We start from the raw sequence: 22,714 nt of genomic DNA, 5'->3' as shown, positions 1-22,714 counted from the left end.
AAACAGCAGAGAGAATTCCATTGTGGCAGCTTAAGAAGTGCTTAAATTAAAGATCCTGTTATGTTTACGACACATGTTGGTGAATACAGAATTTTATCCTAATGTGTATATAATTTCAAATTGACTAATATTAATCTGGTGATTCTGGCTAAAATCAGATTGTCTAAAACTACCCTATTATTTTCCGCAACGGCTAATAAGAGCTCGTGTTTCTATGAAAATAAACAAATGGTAATTCTAGGAATTCATACAAAAGGATCAGGGTGCACTAAACATTGTTCAGCCAGTTAAGATCCCAGCTTCTTTGACTCCACGCTTGACTTGACCCTTTACTTAAGTTTTTGGTATCATGTTTGCATATCTTAGTGTAAAAAATGGTACAATTTGATGGACATCTGTAAATTTTACCATGTCATACTCCAAAAATGCTGACAATACGGCAACAAAAGAGAAAAGCCAAAGTAGAACCTACATCAAACCACTCAATGTGCATGAAGCTGAAGGAGAAGCACTTGCTGGTGTCTGTTTAACTCAGTATTCTGACCTGTACTATTGTTAATGCAAAATGTGATGTCTGCAGGATCCTACAGACAGAGTAATAGTATGACAGGTTAAAGAATGAATAGTTGTGCTATATGCGTGTGTAATCAGTATTTAATATGTAGGAAACCGAAACTGTCAAGTTAAGAAGGCTGGTTTCAAGTAATATTCCATTTCAAACATATTTTTTATGGAACGTATTAAATTTATAGTACTAAAGACCATATTTCGCATGTGTGTCATTCAAACACATATATACCCACACAAATCCACTTTGTGATGAAAGTGAACAAAAGAATAAAAGTATTTAGTGTACGCAGAGATTACTTTTTTTTTTTTTTTTTTTTAGCTAATAGTAATTTTGTTTCCTTTTTCTTAAAAGTAGACTGTTTTATTCCTCTGTATTTGTTCTGTCTCGCCCCATGTTCTATTAAAACATTTGGATATGTGTATGAGTGTTTTGACAAGTGTGTGATGTGTATTTTTGTTACCTTCCAGTCCTGGAAAACAGCTCCCTCTTCTGTCGCTATGGAGACAAGACGCTTGCTAAACCAGTTAGCATTAGCATCGCCGCCTTGACCGTTTCGTCCATTTTGTTTAGCTAAGCTAACCTAGGCTGGCTAACGTTACCGTATTTACCGTGCAGCAGAGATGGATGACGGTGACGAGCCGGGTTTAGTCCTCTCTCACAACACTTCTTCGGGCTCTAAGTCGGGCGGGGACAAGATGTTCTCCCTAAAGAAGTGGAATGCTGTAGCAATGTGGAGCTGGGACGTTGAATGTGACACTTGTGCCATTTGTCGGGTGCAAGTAATGGGTGAGTCCGAGGAACTGTCAAGCGTTAGACGGCTAGCCTAGCTCGGATACCCGGCTAATGGAGCTAACGTGGCTAATCTTACCATTAATACCTGAAGCACCCGGCGTAATGGTACTGTAACATGTTCTTTCTTGATTTGCAGACGCTTGTCTCCGATGCCAGGCGGAGAATAAACAAGAGGACTGTGTTGGTAAGATAGCCTAAGCACTTAAACATTTATTAGCGCTCAGCAGGTTAATCCAACAAGCTAACATTAGCTACTTTGTGTGAGCTGTCACAGGAAGCCACCAAGCCAGCTAATCACAGAGAATTGGGCTTTAAATTCTGTAATTTACAGTCTCATGTTGGTCATCTTGAAAGTAGACTTAAAGGTCCATTTATTTATGTTCGATACAAATGCTAAATAAGTTACCATAATGCAACCCAGCTACTATCTTATGTGAAGTAATGCACAGTGTTGCATTACACTAGAAACTACTGACTTTATCCAGATTAATACAACGTAGAGAGCTTAAATTAATTAGTTGCTCCTCAAAAATATTTTAAATATTGATGTCACATTTTCTGATTTCATCTTTACAGTATATGTTATGTGTCCCCTGTATATGCTCATTCATTGATGCTCTTTTTAATTAAATTTGCCATGCTCTGTCTGTGTCTTTCAGTCGTATGGGGAGAGTGCAATCACTCCTTCCATAACTGCTGCATGTCCCTTTGGGTGAAGCAGAACAATCGCTGCCCCCTCTGCCAACAGGACTGGGTGGTTCAGAGAATCGGCAAATAAGCTTCACATCCAGGTGGACTGAATGCACCCAAAGGTGGTGACAGACTTGACAATGATTACTGCAACGCCCCGTGTGGAGCCATCTCAAAGCAGTCCTCCTATTTATGATTGCATGTTTCCAGTAGTCCTGGTATCAGAGGAGGATGATGGAGAAAATTAAATCTGCACAGGCTCGATTGGTAGACGTGGCTGAGGGGATCGAGGATCCCGTAGAGAAGGATGAAAAGTGTTGCAGTGTTTGGTCACATGTTAGCTTTACGTTGGTGTCTGTGGTGATGTGTGGCACATCTTGAATATTTGACTGTCTTTTTAAAAATAAAGAATTGTGAATAGCTGTAATATGTTTTTTTGTTGTTGTTTTTTTCCATCAAGAGATTTAATACTTGGTACACATTTCTTATAAACAGGTGAAGATGAGGGAAGTGGTGCTTTATGCAATCCTACAACAAATGTTTTAGTTTAGATTTAGAGAAGTACGCTGTTGCTTGCCAAGCTAGCAGTATGTTTTATACCTAAAGTTTACATTCGTACTATGACTATTTTCTGAGTTTGTGGCCCTTAAAGTGCATAGGGATGGATTTAATTTCATGCTTTTTAATTTCATTATTTTTTTTCTGGATTTTTTTTTAACCTAGTAAAGAACATGAGATAGCCACATGCAATTTTCCTAGCAATAAAACACATTTGAGCTTTGTTAAAACTGCAGCTAAATGAATTTTACATCCACTTAAGGTGTTGCAATCTAAAGCTAAAGTCTTGTATTTGTTTAACAGCAAAAAGCACTTTTAAAAGTTTTCTCCAGTGAGCACCATTAAACAGAAAACACATTTAGGATAGCAATCCTTGTTTCTATGACTCACACTGGTGCAGTTTTGCCTTTGAAACTATGATACAACCCATGATATTGATGCTCAAAGTTGGAAAAAAACATTTTAAACACACTGAACTTTGAACTGTTTCTGTGAATTCATTTGGTTAAACAGGTAACTTATGATAGCTAGAGGTCTGAATCAATCTGATTTAGATGAGTATTCCTGCAGAATGTTTTGTGAATGGCAATAGATACTTAATATTGTCTTTGGAAGTGATTAAGAAAAAAAAAAAAAAAAAAAACACCAAATTTCCTGCCATGCAAACCAAGTGTTTGTAGCTGCTCACAGGATGGACTCACCTAACTGCCATAAGTAGTTTGGCCGCCAAAGTGAACTACCTGGCAGATAGCCATGCTAACCACTAAACCACAAGCACTTGTTCTGCATGCATAGTAAGGCTGGCCTTGTTCCAGTTTAAACCTTTAAACCTTAACCTTGTTGATTGTAACCTGTTCAGAGAAATCATTAAATCCAGCCAGGATTTTGATCAACCAAAGTCTATATGAAACGTGCCAAAATGTGTAAAGGTTTTCTCAGTTTTGTAGCATTTTATTGTATTTCAGCCACATTATAAAAAGCTTTTTCTGGAATTTCTGCAGCCCTATGTATAATGCAGCTCACAAAAAAAAAAAATGCTGAGCACAGTTTTCTTTATAAGGAAAATTGTAAGTGGTGGAGACTGGACTTAGTAATTGATTTAGACACGAGGCTAATGAGTGGAAGGTCGCTGCTTCAACCTTCCTGAACATGCAGGGGAGGCAAACATGAAGCAGCTTCTCAGTGTTTTCCAGCAAGATCCACGTGAGAAGTATCCTTAATGTGATATATTATTTGATTGGTTGCATGAAACAATCATTTCCATGATTAAATCTGCCAGTTGTTTCACTATCATTAGATTTCTGAAACCATAGGAGACCGAAAAAAAACATCCGTAAATTGCTGACTGTTGGGCTTTTAATTGGTATCATAAATTTGCCATTAGTATGCAGAGTCAGCAACAATATATACTACATTTATAAAGTCTATAATGTATTAATGTGTAGCTGATCTAACGTAACGGTGACTTTAAGGCTGCAGAGTTACACTTTAATGTGCAACACTGGCTTTAAAAATGTTCTCTTACACAACCTCTGCAGACACTGAGCTATGTCTGGCTCGCAAACTGTGTGATATCTGATGACTAAGACGACTATTGCATCTGTGCAGCTAGAATGTTGAGGATGAGGACACATTTCAGGGGAATTTAATGCCAACTGGGATGTTAAAGAAAGTAAACTCTATAAGAGTCTGCAGCTACTTCAGTGGTCTGTCAGGAAAATTCAATTTCTTGTTGCTGACTTAACCAATTAAGGCTAATTAAGTGAAATCTTCGTTCTTTTTTCTACATCACATCCTTAATTGTGCATGCTGCTCATTTATAAACACACAGCTCTGTCAGAGGCCTCTTCATCTCATACTAAGTTATAACCAACCATAACTTAAGTTCAGGATCTGCCACCTCATCATGTCACACCGGCAGCACAATTAGTGCAAACAGGCTCTTTGTATCTGCTAAAAATAGATCAGCCTAAAGCCTCTTAAGGTCAAACCACATAAGTTGCTTTCCCTGTGTGCCGTCTACGAATAAACGTGCAAAGACACTTAGCAACCAGCAAATCCCTGAGCACAGTGGCGTCTTTAAGGCTCAAACAGGCGTGGTACGGGAGCTTCAGGAGGTGCAGGTGCTCTAGCTGCTCCGTTGTGCCTGGAACCTGCAAATGGATGAACTTTAGTGGGTTTTTTTTGTTTGCCGGCTACCTACCAGGATGCCACAGGACACATCCGCCCCGGGTGACCTGGTGCACAACTTGGTGGCCAACACGGCCTACCTGAGAGCTCAGCAGATTGATCGGAACGAGCTGAGAAAACAGAGACTCTCCCTGACGCTGCCCAGAGCAAAGAAGTCCTCGGCTCTCCGGGCAGCAGTGGGGAAGAAGTACGAGTCGCTTTGTGAGCAGCAGCCTATTGGGAAGAAGTTGTTCCAGACGTTCCTCCGTGGTTCAAGCCCGCAGTACGTGGCCGCTGCTGAGTTCCTGGAGGAGCTGAGTGCCTTGAGATTTGCTGACAATGAAATAAGACAAAAGGCCAAACAGAGCATCCTCGCTAAGTTCTTTAGACCTGAGTCCAAGTTCTTCCTCTCCTACCTTACAGGAGAGAATGCTAAAATGTGCAAGGATTTAACAGAGAAGAACTTTGATGATGAGGTGATGGAGCAGATGAGAGACGCCACAAGGGACTTTCTAAAAGGAAAACCTTTCTTGGAGTACCAGAAGAGTCCTTTCTTCTCCAGGTTTCTGCAGTGGAAGGAGTACGAGAAGCAGAACATCACTGACAAGTACTTTTATGAGTTCAGGACGTTGGGAAGAGGAGGCTTCGGTGAGGTACGTACCAAAACTCCAGGATGCAAATGAAAGTGGACATCTCAGATTGCTTAATGGGCTTTAAACTGTTATTTAAGTTGGATTTTGTCAGTTTTAAGCAAATAAGAAGGTGGATTTATTATCAATTAAATGCACCCTTGCTTGATTTAATGCTATCAGGGATTTTGGTGCTTCCGTCTGACATGGCAAACTTTAGCTTGGTGGTGATAGACATTAGCAGTTAAGATTATTTTACTAATTTCTGCTACTATAACGTTAAGCTTTAGCTTTTATACCTGGAATTGTCACTTGTGGCCTTTTTTCAGAAAGGGTTACATTGCATTTGCTTTAAATCAAAAAGCAACAGAAGTCTATGTCAGGATGGTGTAGTTACAGCCAATCAATAAACCTTGCATTAAATTAATGAAATCATCTAAAGTAATGTTGCTCTGTCTGTTAGGTGTGTGCGGTGCAAGTGAAGCACACAGGCCAGATGTATGCCTGCAAAAAGCTAGATAAGAGGCGTTTGAAGAAGAAAAGTGGCGAGAGACTGGCCCTCGTGGAGAAACAGATCCTGGAAAAGGTCAGCAGCCTCTTCATTGTGAACCTGGCTTACGCTTACGCCAGCAAAACCCACCTGTGCCTGGTCATGGACCTGATGACGGGAGGAGACCTCAAGTTTCACATCTACGAGTTGGGGGTGAGGGGTATCTGCTTGGAGCGTGTAGTTTACTACACGGCCCAGATCACCACCGGCATCCTCCACCTGCACTCTATGGACATTGTGTACCGAGATATGAAGCCCGAGAATGTGCTGCTGGACGGTAAAGGGCAATGCCGGCTGTCCGACCTTGGGTTGGCCGTGGAGCTGCCAAGGGGCAAGATGATCTGCCAGAAGGTTAGTAGGGTGATCTGTCCCCAGATTAACCTACACTCTCACTGTCATTTGTGCGATAGCACTCTCTTTCTTGTTGTTTTTGCTGCTGTAAAAAATTCTGTACAAACTAGAAGAAAGCTTACTCAAGAACAGCCAAGGTCCCTATTGAATCATCATAAATACTGCTTGGTTTTTGGTGCGTCACTCACAGAAATCCTTCCTGACATGAACACCGTTTTCTCTTTCTAATACCACTGCACAGTGTTCGCCCACCACCACAAGCAGCTTACCAGGAATAGATACGATTGCTCTTAGTCCTGCTCTGACAGTAAATACGAGAGTGCATAACCCTTTGTAGTCCAAATTAATCTTATTAAAAGGGGCCTGACCTCATTTCAGGTTAGACGTCGCAATAGGCAGAAGATTGACCGGAGCCTGTTAGCATTACCTGGTTAATCTTTGCTTTACTAATACCAGATATGGCTGCCACATGTCTGTCCAAGAGGATGAGTCAGGAGATTCACAGCAGGCCTCCACTCAGTAGAGACAATGGGATGCAGCAGAGTCTCTGATCGAGGAGCCCTTAAAGCAGCACTATTTGCTCTAACAGTGTCTTATTGTTCAGCATGTCACATTGCACTCCATGTTGCATTTATTTAATTTTGTGTTCCATCATGTGGAAGCTGGTTGAGATGGTCTGCCACAGATGCAGGAAATTAACTGAAGTTGACTCATTTATTGAAGCAGATAATCTTGTTTGATCTGTGGGAAGAGATGGTTTCAGGGCTAATAAAATAAAATAAAACAAAATAAAATAAAATCCTGTTTGTCCTTATTAATTCTTTTAAATGCTCAATGTAGGTCAGTCATGAGCATGTCCAAGCCACAAGCATGTACACAATGTCTTAATGTTTGATCTCAGTGTCTTCATTATGCCAGATCTTATTTTCTGGCCTGAGGAGTTTAAAGTATGCAGTAATTCACATGGAAAAACAAAGAAAGTCTGACTAGATCCAGCATTAGTAATTTAAAAAAAGGCAAGGAAATAAACATTTACCTTGGTGCCCTTAATATTTCATTTCCATACCTTTCTTTTTTGTGTGTGTTTACTCCTTTTTCTTGCCATTCATCTGCAAATTGAATTAGAGTATCTATAATTGTAAAAGTTGTTCTATAAAAGTTTTGGTCTCATGCATCCCTCTTTCTTTTTCCACTGTCCTCTGTGTTTCAGGCTGGTACGACCGGCTACATGGCCCCTGAGGTCCTGAAGCAGGAGTACTACCGCACATCTGTGGACTGGTGGGCTCTGGGCTGCAGCATTTACGAGATGATTGCGGCCCGTTTGCCTTTTAAAGACTTCAGGGAAAAGGTGCAGAATGAGGAGGTGACTCGACGCACTCTGGAGGACGAGTGCAAGTACGACATTAAGCGATTTGATGTTCCCACCAAAGACATCATCAGCCGCTTTCTCAAGAAGAGGGTTCAGCATCGCCTTGGTTGCCGGTGAGAATTTAAGTCTGGCTCATGAAAACACGCCATTGTTCTTCGTAAGACAGAAATAAGTGCTGACAAGTGGTTTAGATATATTTAAGTATGACAATATAAATCAAGTTTCTTAAACCCATGAGAGGCAATTTGTTTGAGTCAAAGATGAATACACAAACAACAAAGATGGGAAAACATATGGAAGTTATTCTACAAAGAGAGGTATTGTTCCTGTCTTTTTACTCATGAAGTGCTGGCAAGTTTCACTTATATAAGCTTCTAAAATTACTTAAATATAACAATCTGGATATGACAAGTTGAACTGCACAACATACTGACATGTGTAATGTATTGTATTCATTCTTAGGACCAAAAAGTTTAGTTTTTTTTTACCGCCCAGACAATAATTGGCGACACTGACAAAGCACTACATCCTTGCCAACACAAGGGGGCGCCACATTTATAAGGAAAACATTTAAGTGACTGTCCTTTGATTTTGTTTTGCATTCTTTCAAATTACTTGCTAGATTAGTCCAGATTAGTCTTCTTAGATCCTCTACAAACATCACTGCAGTCACAAAACTGAAAATAGTCCCTTTTAAGACATGGTTATAGTCTACAAAGGTTAAAGTTTTAGAGAGCTGTGCTGGGTTTTCTTCAAGGAACCACAATGTTATCGACAGCATTTTTGGTGTCAGTCAATAAAGGCTTTAAAATAAAATATCGTCATCGGCCCAGAATGAATAAGGACAAGAAAATAACAGCTGCCAGGTTGCATCTGACAGTGGGCCAGGAGGCAAAATAATATGTTCATTTGACTACAGAACTGATGTTCTGATGTGAAGCATGAGCATATATTGATATCAAGCATCGACAACTGGCCAAAACATGTTCAAAAATATTGGATATGTGCAAAATCCAACATTGTGCATCACTAGTTTTAATATGAGGTCACCAATACTACTTAAGGAAATCAGGATATAAGTTTTCGTGGCCCAGCAGATGCAACACATAGACAAATTAAACTAACAGGGGAGTGACTGAGATGTCAGTGAGTGGGCAGGACTTGGCTGATAATGTGTATTCTGGTATTTCTGTCCTTTATGGTTTCGTATTGATGTTGTTTTTCTCATTTCAGTGGATGTTTTGTTTGTTTTTTGGCACAACTCTCTCAGAAAAAGTTGCTGTGTGATGAAGCTATTATTACTTCTTTTTTTTTTTTTAATGTGCTTTTTGAAAAAGTTTTTAACCTTAATTTATGTTAACTGTAAAAAAAAAAAAGAAATATTTTTTTCAAATGTAATTACAACATTTGATCAAACAATTACAATGTTTTTTACTGTATTTAAATCAGCAACATTACTTTTATTTTACAGATATTTACTATTATTTGAAAAAAAAGTGGTTATTAGAGACTGAAAAATGGTAAATAATTTTAAACTGTCACGTTACAGATTTTAAATTTTTTTTGCCTTAAATTACTGTTAATAGCTAGAAAAAGCAAAGGAAAAAATATTAATGTTGACAGTAAAATAAATAAATAAATAAAGACAGGGCAAAAATATACATTGTTACAACAACCAAAATCTGTATTTTGACAAAGAGTAATTTGTTCTTTTACAACATCCATCCATCCATCCATTATCTATACACTGCTTAATCCTCACTAGGGAATGATGCTTTGTCCATCCATCCATCCATCCATCCATCCATCCATTATCTATACACTGCTTAATCCTCACTAGGGTCACAGGGGGGCTGGAGTCTATTCCAGCTGACTTATAGCGAAGGCAGGGCACACTTTGGACAGGTCACTATTCTATCACAGGGCTACACTTACAGACAAACAACCAAGCACACTCACATTTCTTTTGCAAAGTGTGACTTGAAAATTAAAATGCTTTACTGTTTTTAAATCAGCCAAAAATATCAACATTTAACAGGTATTTGGCATTATTTTCACAGTTTGTCACAGTTTTGTTTCTTGCTGCCAGATTATTACTGGGGGTTTTCTCACAAGATTTCTTTCACAGTGTATGACCTTGATAAGCATTTTCTCTTATGCATTCAGAACAACTGTTATTGCCCTATACTTACACTGTTGTGGTTTATTTAATTCCCTTCCTTTAATTCCTCTCCATCCAATATCTTCTTTGTCTTCTCTAACAGCAGCAACGATGACCCACGAAGCCACGTGTTTTTCAAGTCTATCAACTTCCACCGTCTGGAGGCCGGCCTGGTGGATCCCCCCTGGGTGCCAAAGCCCAACGTGGTCTACGCCAAAGACACCGACGACTTCAGGGACACGTCCGAACTCAAGGACATCCAGCTCGACGCCAAGGATGAGAAATTCTTCCGAGAGTTCAGCACAGGTGCTGTGTCCATCCGGTGGCAGAAGGAGATCATCGAGAGCGGAGTGTTTGACGAACTGAACGACGCCGAGCTGAACGCAGAGAACTGTGAGAACACGTGGAAATCCAAGATGTGCATCGTGTTATAGAGACGGAGATAGCGAGTACTTGAAAATGCACAAAAGTCCTTAAATCCAAATCATTTTAAACATGTCGAGTGCCTGATCAAAATGAAGCAGCTCGGGAACCTATTTGACACTTGTTGAACAGCTACTTGCCTTTTTCCTCAAGCACGGTGTATTTCTCCTCTGAGCAAAACATTTGATGGCAGTGTAATGCTGCCACAGCCAAACATAATGGGACATTGGTCGCAGCAGTAAAACAAAACCGCAGTATTTACACCCGGATGGAAACACATGCTGACATTGCACGGCAACTGCTGCTTTACACTTTGCCCTCTATTCCTGGTGAGACAGCAGATCCCGGCGCTTTCATAGTTTCCATTACATCACTCAGCCATTTTGGCAGGCAAGTGTTTACATGTGTTTGTAAACACTTTGCATAATGGTTGTGTATCACTGACCAGCAGCAGCATTGTCATCACTATCCGCAGCATTGTTCCAAATGTCCAAAAATGACTGAAGTGTCACACGAACACCACAAAGGCCTTTTTGCTCTGACGCAGACCTCGGACTGATGTCAACTACCAGACATTCACCACTGAGTGCCGCCAGACTCCCGTGAAGTGCGTTCAGCCTCCCGCAGCCTCCTCATCATCCTCATTATCCTGACCGAGCTGCTCCGGTATTTACAAGCACTGGATGACTCGTTCGCTCTTTTTAACAAGGGATGCAGGGAGACAAATTGTCGTACACGCATAGTTTTTTCCACTTAAAAAACATGTTAACATAGAATTTTTGGCACTAACAAGCCAATGCTAATCCCCTTTATTACCCCCCAAATCACCGCTTTGTTTACAAGCCGTACACACACTAATGGCGAGGTGGTTACTACTTAGTGCACAGCAACAAAACACAACATAGGCTGTTTATGAAAAGCTGTTTTAGCTTTCACAACATGGATCCATAGTTTTTCTACTGCATAATAAAAGGTCGAGGTTGCAGTACATTCCAGTTCTGTTGCTGTTAATCAGCATGGTGTTATTTTCAAAACATTAATCCTCAAGTATGAAGATGACAGCAATTACACACGGCAAGTCCTGCTTGAGGAATTTTGGATATTTCAGGTATTTTTGGCTTTATTTGGTAGCGATTAGAGAGATGAAACGAGAGGAGACAGACTAGGTTTCACATGCAATGTGGGGCCCAGGCCGAACTTAAACCGAGGATGTTGCAATTGCACATTTTGACACCTCAAAGCTACCAGGATGCACCAGATGTCTTACTTCTAACTCTGATGACTCCATTACACGTTTTTTATTTTTAAATGCACCCAATGCAAAGTCTCTTTACTTTCATACGAGCTGCATTGGGAGTATCAATCAGTGCCAATCACATATTGCAATGCAAATATTGATATATATAAATGTGCTTTTATAAAGATTATTTAACAAGTGCTTAGATTTTTAAGTATTTTATTCATTTGTAATTATAAAATAAATTCTAAAGAGAAGAAAACAAAAATAACTTTCAGGTTTTACATAACTGCTCTGTTTTTAAATGTGACATCCATGTAAGGTGCTTTAAAGTCCAACAGCATCCTCTGCCAACCTTTACAAGTTAGTATTTTTCATTAATCCATTGCAATAGAGTGTTTTTTTGATGTTGCATATCTCCTGGAGAGGCTCAGGATGACAGAAGCAGACACTCCAATGCCAAAGATGCAATATTTTTTTCCGTTTCAGATATTACAGTAGCTCTGCAGCTTACAGCAAGAACAAAGATAATATGCTAAAGTAGCAGTGTTGGTGTTGCATTTAATGATGGAAGATACAGCATGTGCATCCTGTGTGGTATCTTAAACTATACTGCTTTGGCACAATTGCAGATTGAAACTGATTTCTTCAGATATCTTCCTATTCCTCATCATCAAGAATATCAGACAGGTCCTTCCCCAAAGCTGCATAGAACAGACATTTCCAGCTGTTTGGAATAAAAACTGTTCAATATCTCATGCCTTATATGAAAATAACAAAAGAAGTCTCACATTTTGAGCAATAAAAACTGATCAGATTTAAACAGCGCTTTTCTAGACACTCAAAGTCGCAGCCACTGCTGTCCTGGCAGAGCAGTGGCTGCCATTCTGCGCTTACGGCCCCTCCGACCGTCACCTCAAACAATCCATTCATACGCATTCACACCAGGCAAGGTGGGTGAAGTGTCTTGCCCAAGGACACAACGGCCATGACACAGGTTACAGGGCAGAATCGAACCGCCGACTTTTCGATCATTGACCGACTCGCTCTACCACCTGAGCCACAGCTGCCTTTTTTAAGTCCACTAATGTCACTATTAGACCACTGTCTAAACCAGCACTCAGCAGTTGAAGCTGGTAATCAGGATTGTTCATAATATGGGTGAAAGCAGATGTTAGTTGTGAGCTTTCCTTGACACCAATCAGCAGGCCTTAATTGTATTACGTGTAACATGGTTTTTCCAGAATATTCTCTTTTGTTCTATGCAACATATTTTGGCTTGTAAGGATTTTTTATCCGGTTTTTGTGATACTTTCTTGACTTTTCACAACTTCTGCTTCTTTAATAAAATGGGACAACTTTTTTTTTTTTTACAAGATCTGATGACAGAAAATAAAAACTAATTTCCACAAGCTCTAGCGATATAAAGCAATTTCCTTTGTTGCACTGTTGATGACTTCTGCTAACGAGTGAGCCTTCAGAGCGATGACATTTAAAGTTACAGGTTAATAGTTACTTTGAGTACCCTCCTGTTGCTCATCTCAAGGCAGCGATATTATCTGTCATCATCTTCCTGAACTGCCGGGCTTGATCTGGAAAGCAGGAGAGCGCTTGTGTCTTTAAACCATAACTGCGCTACTTTCCTAATTAGATCATAATGTCGCCTCAATATCTGATTCATCCGTCACTCAGCGTACTACTCCAAAACCTCAGACACGTTAAGGGACACATAAACATGTGTTGTGCTAATTCCTGCGAGGGGCTGACCTTACAGGGCTGAGAAGTGGTTCCGTTCACGCTTGACTGTCATGAGATTAGAGGGTGGTTCAGATGGAAATCCAAGACGCAACCTGATCATCATCGGCTGTGGAGGCTGAGCGGGGAGTCCACAGTGGACGACGTGACGACAAGACAAACTCAGGCAGAAGGTCTCCAGGAACATGTTTTTACCAGGCGCGTACAAGCCGCTGCCAGGGTTCAGTTCCCCACGGCCCGACGCTGTAGCGCTGCAGCACGAACAACTCTACTGCACACACACATATACACATGCTGCACACATTGTAACACATTTGCACTCATGCATGCAGATACACGTGCGTTTATGCACCGCTGCTTGCTTGTGTTCTGCAGGAAAAGATGTGCACAAACACCAGAGAACACTTTCACATGCACTCGCTGACACACACACACACACACACACAATCTTATTACCTCTGTAGAAGCAAGCATGGGGTTTTAGAGATCAAAGCAGGACAGGGTGTAATTTGGTATCTGCGTTTGTTACATGCCCATGCTCTGGATTCACATCAAAGGCATGTGCCACACTTCAGTTCTGCCCTGGCATCCTCGGGATGGTATCACACCACTGATATTACTGCTTTTCCCTTCTTTGGTTGCGAGTGTACGTCTAAATTTGTGCATACATGCGTATACGTGTGTGTTTCAAAGGCGCAAACATGAAAATTACACTAACTGGTGTCTGTATTTGCACTCGTATGTGTGTGTGAGCGTTTAGGATAGGTGAGAAAACGGTTAAACAGTCGAGACAGAGAGGCCATTGTCTGCCGAGGGAAAGTGAGAGCCAGCCATGTGGGAGAGAACTGAGGAGGAAGAGGGTTGTTGCTCGCTGTCTCATGCTCAAGGCTAGTCTTTATTTTGTAAAAGTTTATTTTTCACTGGTTGTAGTCTTTTTCTCTATAGGCAACTTTCAGTTCACAAAAATGCAAAAGAATTGCAATCAAGAATCACCACCAGGGTCTAGAGCCTCATCGTGCCAAGCTGCCAGGGCGACCCCGCTGCTGCTGCTGCTGCTGCTGCTGCTGCATCGGGAAGTGTTTCGTTTTTGGTTCACATTCAGCTTTCTAAGCCTCATTGCTTAAATTCTTAACATTTCCACAAATAAGTTCATTCCTGCACGGTGGTCCAACAGAAACAGAGCATGTGCGTGTGTGTGTGTGTGTGTGTGTGTGTGTATGTGTGTGTGTGTGTGTGTGTGTGTGCATGATGTTCTTCCCCAATGAGGCCCAATGGGCAGTTTCCATGGCGCCCAGACCTCAGACCCCTTCCCCTGCCAGGGGCTGGACAACATCACACACTCACAAACAGCCCAATACGCTTAGCCTTCGTCCTATCTCTGCACCATGTTTGGTCCCCTTTGCTGCAAAAATCATCTGTCCACGTCCTTCCATCTCATGTTCTGACTTCAATATTATTTTTTCCAACGTGAAAAAAGATGTGCTGCCAGTGGGGCCAAACAATGGCACAAGTTTCCAAACCCAAGACTGTCTTGAACCATGATTGGACAGCATCAGAATTACATGTTTGCACAAGAAATCATGAAATAAGCTGATTTCTATTGGAAGCAGTAGGAACACAATAACATAATAGCATATTACTGTCACTTGATTGAGGAAAAGGGAATTTAAAGGATTAATAATAGATGGAAATAAACTTAAACTGGATTTTTTGCAGCAGATTTTGCAGAGAAATGCATTTTTCCTAAGATAGATGGCAATAACAATGGCGAACAAGACAACTTCTCTGGGGACACCCAGAGGTCCCAGACGCCCCTGGTTTACTCCATATAAGTTTATTAGTGTGCATTTGAACCAATAAACACAACACAACTAAAATAGGTCTGTCATTATCTTGTGAAATACTTTTAAGACTGTATCATATATTCCAATTTAAAACTATAAGACATAAGAAGCCACCAATAGGTCAACAGGGGCCTCACAGCTTTTTTTTTTTTTTTAATCTGTTTCAACCATTTATCATGCACTTTTAGCAAACCTTTTAAGCTGTTTATATAGTCCTTCTAGCTGTTTCAACCATTTATCCCTGACTTCTAGCCAGGACTGCACCAAACTTTTTAAAACTGTTATCCTACTTCTTAACTTTCACAGTTCCACGATCAGCACTCTTCCACATCTCTCCGGTCACCTGTCACTAGGAATAAAGTTCTCTCCTGCAAGTAGAAAATCCCAAGGAAACAGCTTAAAGTTCAAAAAGTTATAGCATCCTGAAACCGGAGTTGGCCGGAGCGTAAAGCTTTCTGATGTTCCTCAGCCCCTCCACTGCAGGGTGATTGAAGATCAGCACATCAAACGAAGGGAGAGGGATATAATGACACAGAATACTGTATCAGGGAAACACTTTCCAGCTCCTCATCCCGAACAGTGACGGGGAAAGGGGGGGAGAACAGTTGTGGTGCATGTGTTAATGTACTTTAATTACAGTACACCATTCTGCCTCGGGGGTCACTGACCGAGCAAGTTTTGGCATCTGTGTTTGTGCGGACAGTTTGTCTGCTTGTGTGTGTGTGTGTGTGTGTGTGTGAATACGAGAAGCAGGTACAAAAGCAATCGATTCCACAGCACTAGATGGCGGAGACACAAAAACAGAAACATAAGCTGTGAGGTGGTATTGGTTTCTAAGAATGTATCCAGTTTGATTTAATTAGCTGGTACTTATTGCATTCTTTGTTAGCAGTGTAATATGACTGACAGTTGGCGCGGCAGGCAGGCTGGACTCCATCCAAGTCCATCTCTGCTGTTTGTGTGTGTGTGTGTTCCCAGACTCTGTAATCTACCTCTTCCAGTCTGTTAGTATCACTTGCTATGAGTGTACGTGTCACTAAATTCACTCCTCTCCCACCATTTCTGGACGTCTGGGGTGTGTCGATGCGGCTAGTGGGTGCGTTTCTAAAGAAAAACCTTCAGGATGTGTGGTTTCTGTTGAAATATAGGGTGTTTAGATAAAACGCAGAGCTGTTTAACACTGAGAAAAGACAACTCAACTACTCCTCATGCTATGACCAAACTATGTGGAATTTCCTCACAGGTACTCCTCATGCTGTGACTCATTTGGTCCCTGTACGCCAGCAGGAAGAAGAGGAAGAGGTACAGTATATTCAGACTTTTGGCAAAAGGTTTATACTCCTTAAAGGGTCAACCTCGTCCCCCATTGTATTCATCACTGTGCAGCTGAGGTCTGGGAGTTTCCACTGAGGAGACAGTAGGCCTGTGACCTGACTCTTGTTTAGATGATATCATGCCTATGGATTAATTCTGTTCCTCAGATTTTGATTAGGTATCGACTAACTATTTGTCTGGCTAAAAACTGAATCCAGCAATAAAATGTTAGGTTTGCATTATTTATTTATTTATTTTTACAAATTCCAGATATAAAAACTTTGTTTAAAAACTGGAAAAGTCAGCCTCTCTTTGTTTATAGTCATCCTGTGGTTTTGAAAGCACTATCCAATTGGTTCCACTTCAGTTAATAACCTGCTATTGACGCTGTAGGATGAGTGGTGAAAAGTTCACTTTATATTAAGCACATGCAAAACATAAATAAACAAAGGCATCTCAATGAATTTTTGTGTTGGAGTTTGTGTTATTGTACATTTTGACACCAGGATTCATTATTTTTCCCTGATTACAAAAAATCTTTAATTGAAATGAAAAAAAACATCAATTGAGCCCTAATTTTAATGCTGTGCTCTGGTCTCAAGCAGTTGCTTCAGAAAGTATTCATGGCTGTTCCCTGTTGAAGTCTTTGCAAATGGAGCAGGGAGGGGAGTTGCTGGAAATTAAGGAACAGGTAGGCAGTGACTTGTGGCATTCATTCCAGACCATATAAAATATATTAAAAAATAGACATAGCTGCCCTGATGCCACCCACGAGCACCGCAAAGCCTCGAATTTTGCATTTAGTCATTGCAATCTTCTTTTGAAACCAGATATTAAGAGTGAAATGTCACTCTGACTGAGAACTTGAGGACCATATGCACCCTGATACAGTATCACCGGTAAATCACAGGGTAGCATTGCTCTAAAACACTCTAAACAAGACTATAATTTACAAAATAAACATCATGATGTATTGAAAAGTCTTAAAACTAGCAACTGAGACTATAAACTCTTCACGAAAATGTTTAGCTAGTGATAACCTAAGTGAGAAATACGATTATTTTCTCATAAACATCTATACAATCTGACTTCTTTTTTCCTTGTTTGTGTCTGCTTTTGTTCGCTGCAGCATGGGTGAACAGCCCAAGACAAAATTCCCACGCCTGGGACAATAAAATTAATTTTGAATCTTGAATCTTTTTGCAACCAAAGGAGTCGCCCCCTGCTGACCACTAGTGAGAATGCAGGTTCAGGGTTGGTTTTACTTTCCAGATCTAGAAGTTATGGCCATCTTTTATATAGTCTAGGATCCATTCTAAATAATATTAGGTTAAACAACGCTGAAGGATTTGCACTCTTGAAAGGCTCTTCATAAACTCCTGCCAGTTGAATTCAGCCAAAATCAGTCCCATCTCACTGAAGAATTGGCCTCACACTTACAAAAACTCCTGGGAGAGGCTCCACAGACACAAACACAACTGATTTATTCCATATGCAGAAAGGGACAAGACATGGAAAATTGTGACAGTAAAATGTATGGTTAGTTTGCTTTAACATTCAAAGTATTTTGGGGAAATATAAGCATCCAAATCAAACAAAATTCTGAATGTTTGTGGGGGAAAAAGTGGTTAATGTTAAATCCCAGATGAGAATACAGTTTTAAACTCTCTGGACGCTGCGTCCTCAGAGGTACATCTTGTTTTGACAGACAGGCTAATTTAGGGTGTACTACTTTAGGCTCTTTCTTGTCACAGGCCATCTCTTGGCATTTAAAATCAAACTGAGCTCAAGTTGCCAGTTCAGTAACGGCAGCCATAACTTCAGTTGAGAATGCTTTCAGTGGTAACACGCCTCAAATCTAAAAACTCCTCACTGTAACCTTATCACCCTTATTTTTATCTTTAGTGAGTGACGTTTTATACTTTCATGTACGATGGATTAAGGGGCTGCCCTTTATCTTGTGATGATCAGGAGGATGTGGTCTCTGGGCTCCCACACACAAATATGCCAGCATAAATACATGCACACACTCCCCCCAGATGTTTCTTGACATGGTCTGCTGTGACTCCAGTGCGTTTGTTTATCCCTGCATGCATAGTTAACTCTCCAGACCCTGCACAACACGGCTCTGCTGCATGTTTCCACTGGAACTCTTTTCCATTCTCATAGTCTTGTGACCCACCACAGAAACACAAAGCACAGAAATATTGGGAGGGATCACTGTTTATTCAGGTAGAATTTTAATTCAAATGATCAATTTCATTGGTGGGCATAAAATGAGACTTGAGATATCATAACTGCTTGATCACATGGTAGGTAGGCTACAAGCACAATCCAAATGAGCATTCAGTAAAGTTGTGACTCCCAGTGAAGCTTTGTGGACGTTAAATTAGGGACAGTTCTGAAAAATGCTTTCTTCATATTTGTGCATGTTTTTTATACTGTCAAACTTAACTGGAGGTTCCTGCTATTCACTTCAATCAATCTGTTGAAGGCTGTGCACACTTACACGTGTTTTCTCTGGCAAGTACCACTTGTAGTCAATTGGAAGTTGGATGTTTCTGTGACGGGAATTACCTGCCACAATGAATAAATCTATGTTTAACAAAAATTTAACAGGTGTAACAAAGCCAACAAGGGACCAGGAGAGCTGTCAGTCCTGAGAAGAGGGCTGTCGAGCGTGAAACACGCGTGTGGGTCGACCAAAAGCATGTAGGGGGTTTAATCAATCACAGATTTGCTGATTTTAAAGGAAAAGTTCTGTAGCTTTGTACTCACTGGGAATATGGTGACATTATAAAATTGGTCCAACAAGGAAACGAATGAGAGCAGGTTGTAAACAAAGCCGTTGGTCATCACATTTATTTGGAAAAGAAAACAACGTCAAATAGTAAAATGAAAATGGCACCGAGTCATTTAAACTAGAGATGTAAGACTTAACTTTTTAAGAGCAGATGAAGAAAAAAATTCCAGCATTTTGTACAAGTACAGAATAAAGAGCGCTCAGAAGTTTGCAAGATTCAAAGAATAGATTTGCAAGCAAGCCTACAATTGAGGGCATATTACAATAAAAGCTTTATAAAAATGAGGCACCACAGTAAAATAATCTAGTGGTAGAAGTGATGGCTAATGAGTGCCATCAAACAACATCAAGACTTATTTCTAAACTTTATCGTAGTCAAATGGAACGTCAGACTGAAAATACACTTTATGTAATACTTAAGTGGGAAAAAGAAATGAACATCACAACATCAGAAAAATGCCATTGTGTGTGTAACAGTGAAAAATTTGCAAATTTCATTGTAAAAATCTAATTAATGTCTTCACTGAATCGAATATAAAAAGCAAATAACTTCTAAGGCAACAAACATGCTGGAGGCAATGTGGCCGTCCAGATACAAATTATACACACATCTTTCTGTGCAAAGGTAGAGAGAATAGACTGAATTTGGTATTGAATGAGGTCACACAAAAAAACTTTATATTGCATCTTACATATAGTGGTGGCAGAAGGAAGACAATCACTTGGCTAAAATTCCATTCACAGCTGACAGGAAGTGCCATTACAAGAAACTGGCTGGATACAGGATCACCCTGACACAGTGGTTAGATTACTACAGGAAATGTTTGTGATGGAAATAATGACTCACCCTCTCAGTGTGACAGAAGATGAGTTTAACAGAAACTGGCGAAAATGGATGAGATGTAGAAAACAACGACATTGATGGATCAATGAAAGGATGAATGATATCAATACTGTATCATTTTATTGACAATAATATTAGTTATTGTATAAGAAACGTAAAGTCCCTCTGGTCAACGTTTTAATCTCTGAAAACTCATATCTGTGTATTTAAATTACATATTTACAAGTAGGTTTTTTTCTGTTTTCGACCAGTTTTCTGTATCAGCTTTGCCACAATCCATGCGTGCATAAGGTTTATTGAGGGATTGTAGCCACAATAAGGAAGTCTTCACTTTCAGTTTAACCTTCAAATAAAGTGGCAGATAAATTGGTGACTCATTGTCAGACTGCTTGTGTGTGTTGCTCCGTATGACTGAATTCTAGCAATGCTATGCTCAAAATGCCTTATGTGTTTTGCATTTGTGTTTACAGGACCCTTTTGAAAATGTAATGCTACATCTAATGGAGCTATCATTGGGATAAATTGTAAAAACACCACCAACAACAACAAAACCAGATATAACAAGAGAGGCAAAGTTAAAAGGTTGTAATGAACCATAGTTTATTCTTTTTTGTTTTCTCCCTCTTGTCTGTTTTCAGCACAACAGTTCAGCTGTCATGTGATTTAAATTCAGTCCAACCTCCTAATAGTTTGACTCACCACGTGTAGGTTGGGGGTAAAAGCCTGCCATTAGCCAATTAGCTCAGTTGGCATTCTCCTCCTTGTCCGCTATCTGCGTGTTAAAGTTTTCTTTGCTCACAATAAAAAGGACAACAAACAAGCCAGCAACTTGGTCAGAAAGTTTGCTTGTGTATTTGGATTGTGCAGTCAGGCAGCTCTGCTGGTTTTTTGTGATGGACAATCCAATTCAATGACAGTGCTTGTTTACTTGCATGCAAATTTTCCTCTCCAACAATTCCAATTGTCACTTTTTTGAGGGAAGATTGAAGCTGCAGCCAGACCGATGGTGTGGTGCAGCCTAACCATGAAGTTCTACAGAGGAGCTGACAAAGTGAGAGTAACCTCCTAATTTATGCTTTCTATGTTCATGTGTGCAGACCAATGCAGTCTTTGATAGTGGACAGCAGAAAAGCAGTTGTATTAGTACAGTCAGTGTCGCCTACAGTTGCTTCATATCGAGTACAGAAACCCACACGCAGCTCCAACCTATGTTTCTGACAGGTTGTGACTTTTTATAAGACAGAGCTGTTGTTTTTACAAATTGGACTGTTGCACGTTGTAAGTGACTGTTCCTGAGTTTTTGGGTTTTTTTTTAGGGAATTTAGAGCTTCATACTGTTTTTGGGCACCGTCAATGGAAAGCATATACAAATCCAAACACCTCCAAAGTCCAGCAGTGACTACTTCAATTACAAATTATGACATGATGAGTTATTAAGGTGCGGGTGACGGAGAATGTCTTTGCACAGACTCTACTCATTTGTTTTCCTGGCGTATGTGCAGTCAGCGTGCTGCAATGAAGACAGTCTGCACGGTCACGACTTTTGGGCTGCACACAGATCATTACTTTATACCCTTGTAGGACATGTAAAAGTGGAAAGCATTAATAAGTCTTAAGGTGAGCAGTATGGTTTCTGTGTCAGTGAGTACACAAAGGTCTGTAACATACATTTTGTCATCCACCCAAGTCAGCGAGACTCCATGCAGACTCCTACATTGAGTGCAGTAGTAGCACCTGCTCTGGAGTAGTGTGCATGCATGGAATACATAGATATAAACACCTACACATGTATGGAAGCATGTCTTTCAAGTGGACTCCAGCAGACTAGAATGTAAGAACAATGTGTCTGTGTTCGCGGCTTATGTATGTCCACAAAGGAGTGTAATCAAGAGTTAAGGTCACTGTTATACTTTCTGTGTCCATAAGTACACAAGGGTCTGCATGGGCCCACTGGAGGACTGAGGATCAGCCTGCAGTCCAATATTTGGGTTTACAAAAACAGGCTGCTGGGGAAGACACTCTTCTTCATTTGTTAAAGCGGTACAATCCATTGTGATCTGTGACTGGCTACTTTAATGATCCTCATCACCATTAGGTTTTTCATTTTGACTGCTGGCTGGTGGAAAGAGTTCTGGTGGCACGTCTCCCCACTGGATGGTAAATGTGCATCTTCTTGAAGATCTGACACAACTGTCATTTAACTGTGTTGGATTGGAACTCCAGAGGAGCTCTGCTGCTCGGCAGTCATTTTCAGACCCCCTTTCACCTTCCTGGGACAAGGGCAATAGGCTGCATGCTCAGTAGTATTGCACATGTGCAAAATATGTGGATATAACCTCCTGTATGTACTGAATGGAGCTCTGGAAGAAGACTCCAGCAGACTAGAAAAGTAGTATAATAACAACACCTATGCATCTGTGCTTGCACGGGAGTATAATCACGGTTTAAGGAGTGCTAATGTAATTTAGCGCAACAAAAAACCTAGTCATCTTCAAATCCTCATCAGTGACAGCATGTAAAGAAGTTCCTATTCTATCTTCCTTGAATGGTCATTTAAAGATGTCTAACAGACGAACACCGAAGAAGAAATTTATTTGGCTTCCACTCTCCACTCTGTTCATTCCTGATCTCTCCTGCTTGATATTCCGCCGCCA

The 22,714-nt window shown here is 40.5% G+C and overlaps 2 protein-coding genes across 2 annotated transcripts; both read left to right on the top strand.

The window, feature by feature from the left end:
- Positions 1–1,140: 1,140 nt before the first annotated feature.
- Positions 1,141–2,480, top strand: rnf7 (ring finger protein 7). The gene is made up of 3 exons (XM_008282614.1): positions 1,141–1,357; positions 1,500–1,547; positions 2,023–2,480. The coding sequence occupies exons 1-3, from the start codon at positions 1,192–1,194 to the stop codon at positions 2,139–2,141; spliced, it is 333 nt and encodes a 110-aa protein (XP_008280836.1). The 5' UTR covers positions 1,141–1,191; the 3' UTR covers positions 2,142–2,480.
- Positions 2,481–4,818: 2,338 nt separating this feature from the next.
- LOC103357886 (G protein-coupled receptor kinase 7B-like) lies at positions 4,819–10,315 on the top strand. Its single transcript, XM_008282630.1, has 4 exons — positions 4,819–5,433; positions 5,873–6,310; positions 7,521–7,792; positions 9,944–10,315. Exons 1-4 carry the CDS (start codon positions 4,819–4,821, stop codon positions 10,272–10,274), a joined length of 1,656 nt encoding a protein of 551 aa, XP_008280852.1. The 3' UTR covers positions 10,275–10,315.
- Positions 10,316–22,714: the final 12,399 nt, after the last annotated feature.

Source organism: Stegastes partitus, unplaced genomic scaffold, assembly GCF_000690725.1.
Source record: "Stegastes partitus isolate 25-593 unplaced genomic scaffold, Stegastes_partitus-1.0.2 Scaffold279, whole genome shotgun sequence".
NCBI lineage: Eukaryota > Metazoa > Chordata > Actinopteri > Pomacentridae > Stegastes > Stegastes partitus.
Note: the sequence above shows the minus strand (reverse complement) of the source record. Positions and strands in the feature narration are given on the sequence as shown.

Excerpts from the sequence above, each read along its gene's own strand:
- LOC103357886 (XM_008282630.1), top strand. The coding sequence starts at position 4,819 with ATGCCACAGGACACATCCGCCCCGGGTGACCTGGTGCACAACTTGGTG. Across the intron at positions 6,311-7,520 it reads GCAAGATGATCTGCCAGAAG|GCTGGTACGACCGGCTACAT; the intron begins GTTAGTAGGGTG and ends TCTGTGTTTCAG. Across the intron at positions 7,793-9,943 it reads CAGCATCGCCTTGGTTGCCG|CAGCAACGATGACCCACGAA; the intron begins GTGAGAATTTAA and ends CTTCTCTAACAG.
- rnf7 (XM_008282614.1), top strand. The coding sequence starts at position 1,192 with ATGGATGACGGTGACGAGCCGGGTTTAGTCCTCTCTCACAACACTTCT. Across the intron at positions 1,358-1,499 it reads TTGTCGGGTGCAAGTAATGG|ACGCTTGTCTCCGATGCCAG; the intron begins GTGAGTCCGAGG and ends CTTGATTTGCAG. Across the intron at positions 1,548-2,022 it reads TAAACAAGAGGACTGTGTTG|TCGTATGGGGAGAGTGCAAT; the intron begins GTAAGATAGCCT and ends TGTGTCTTTCAG.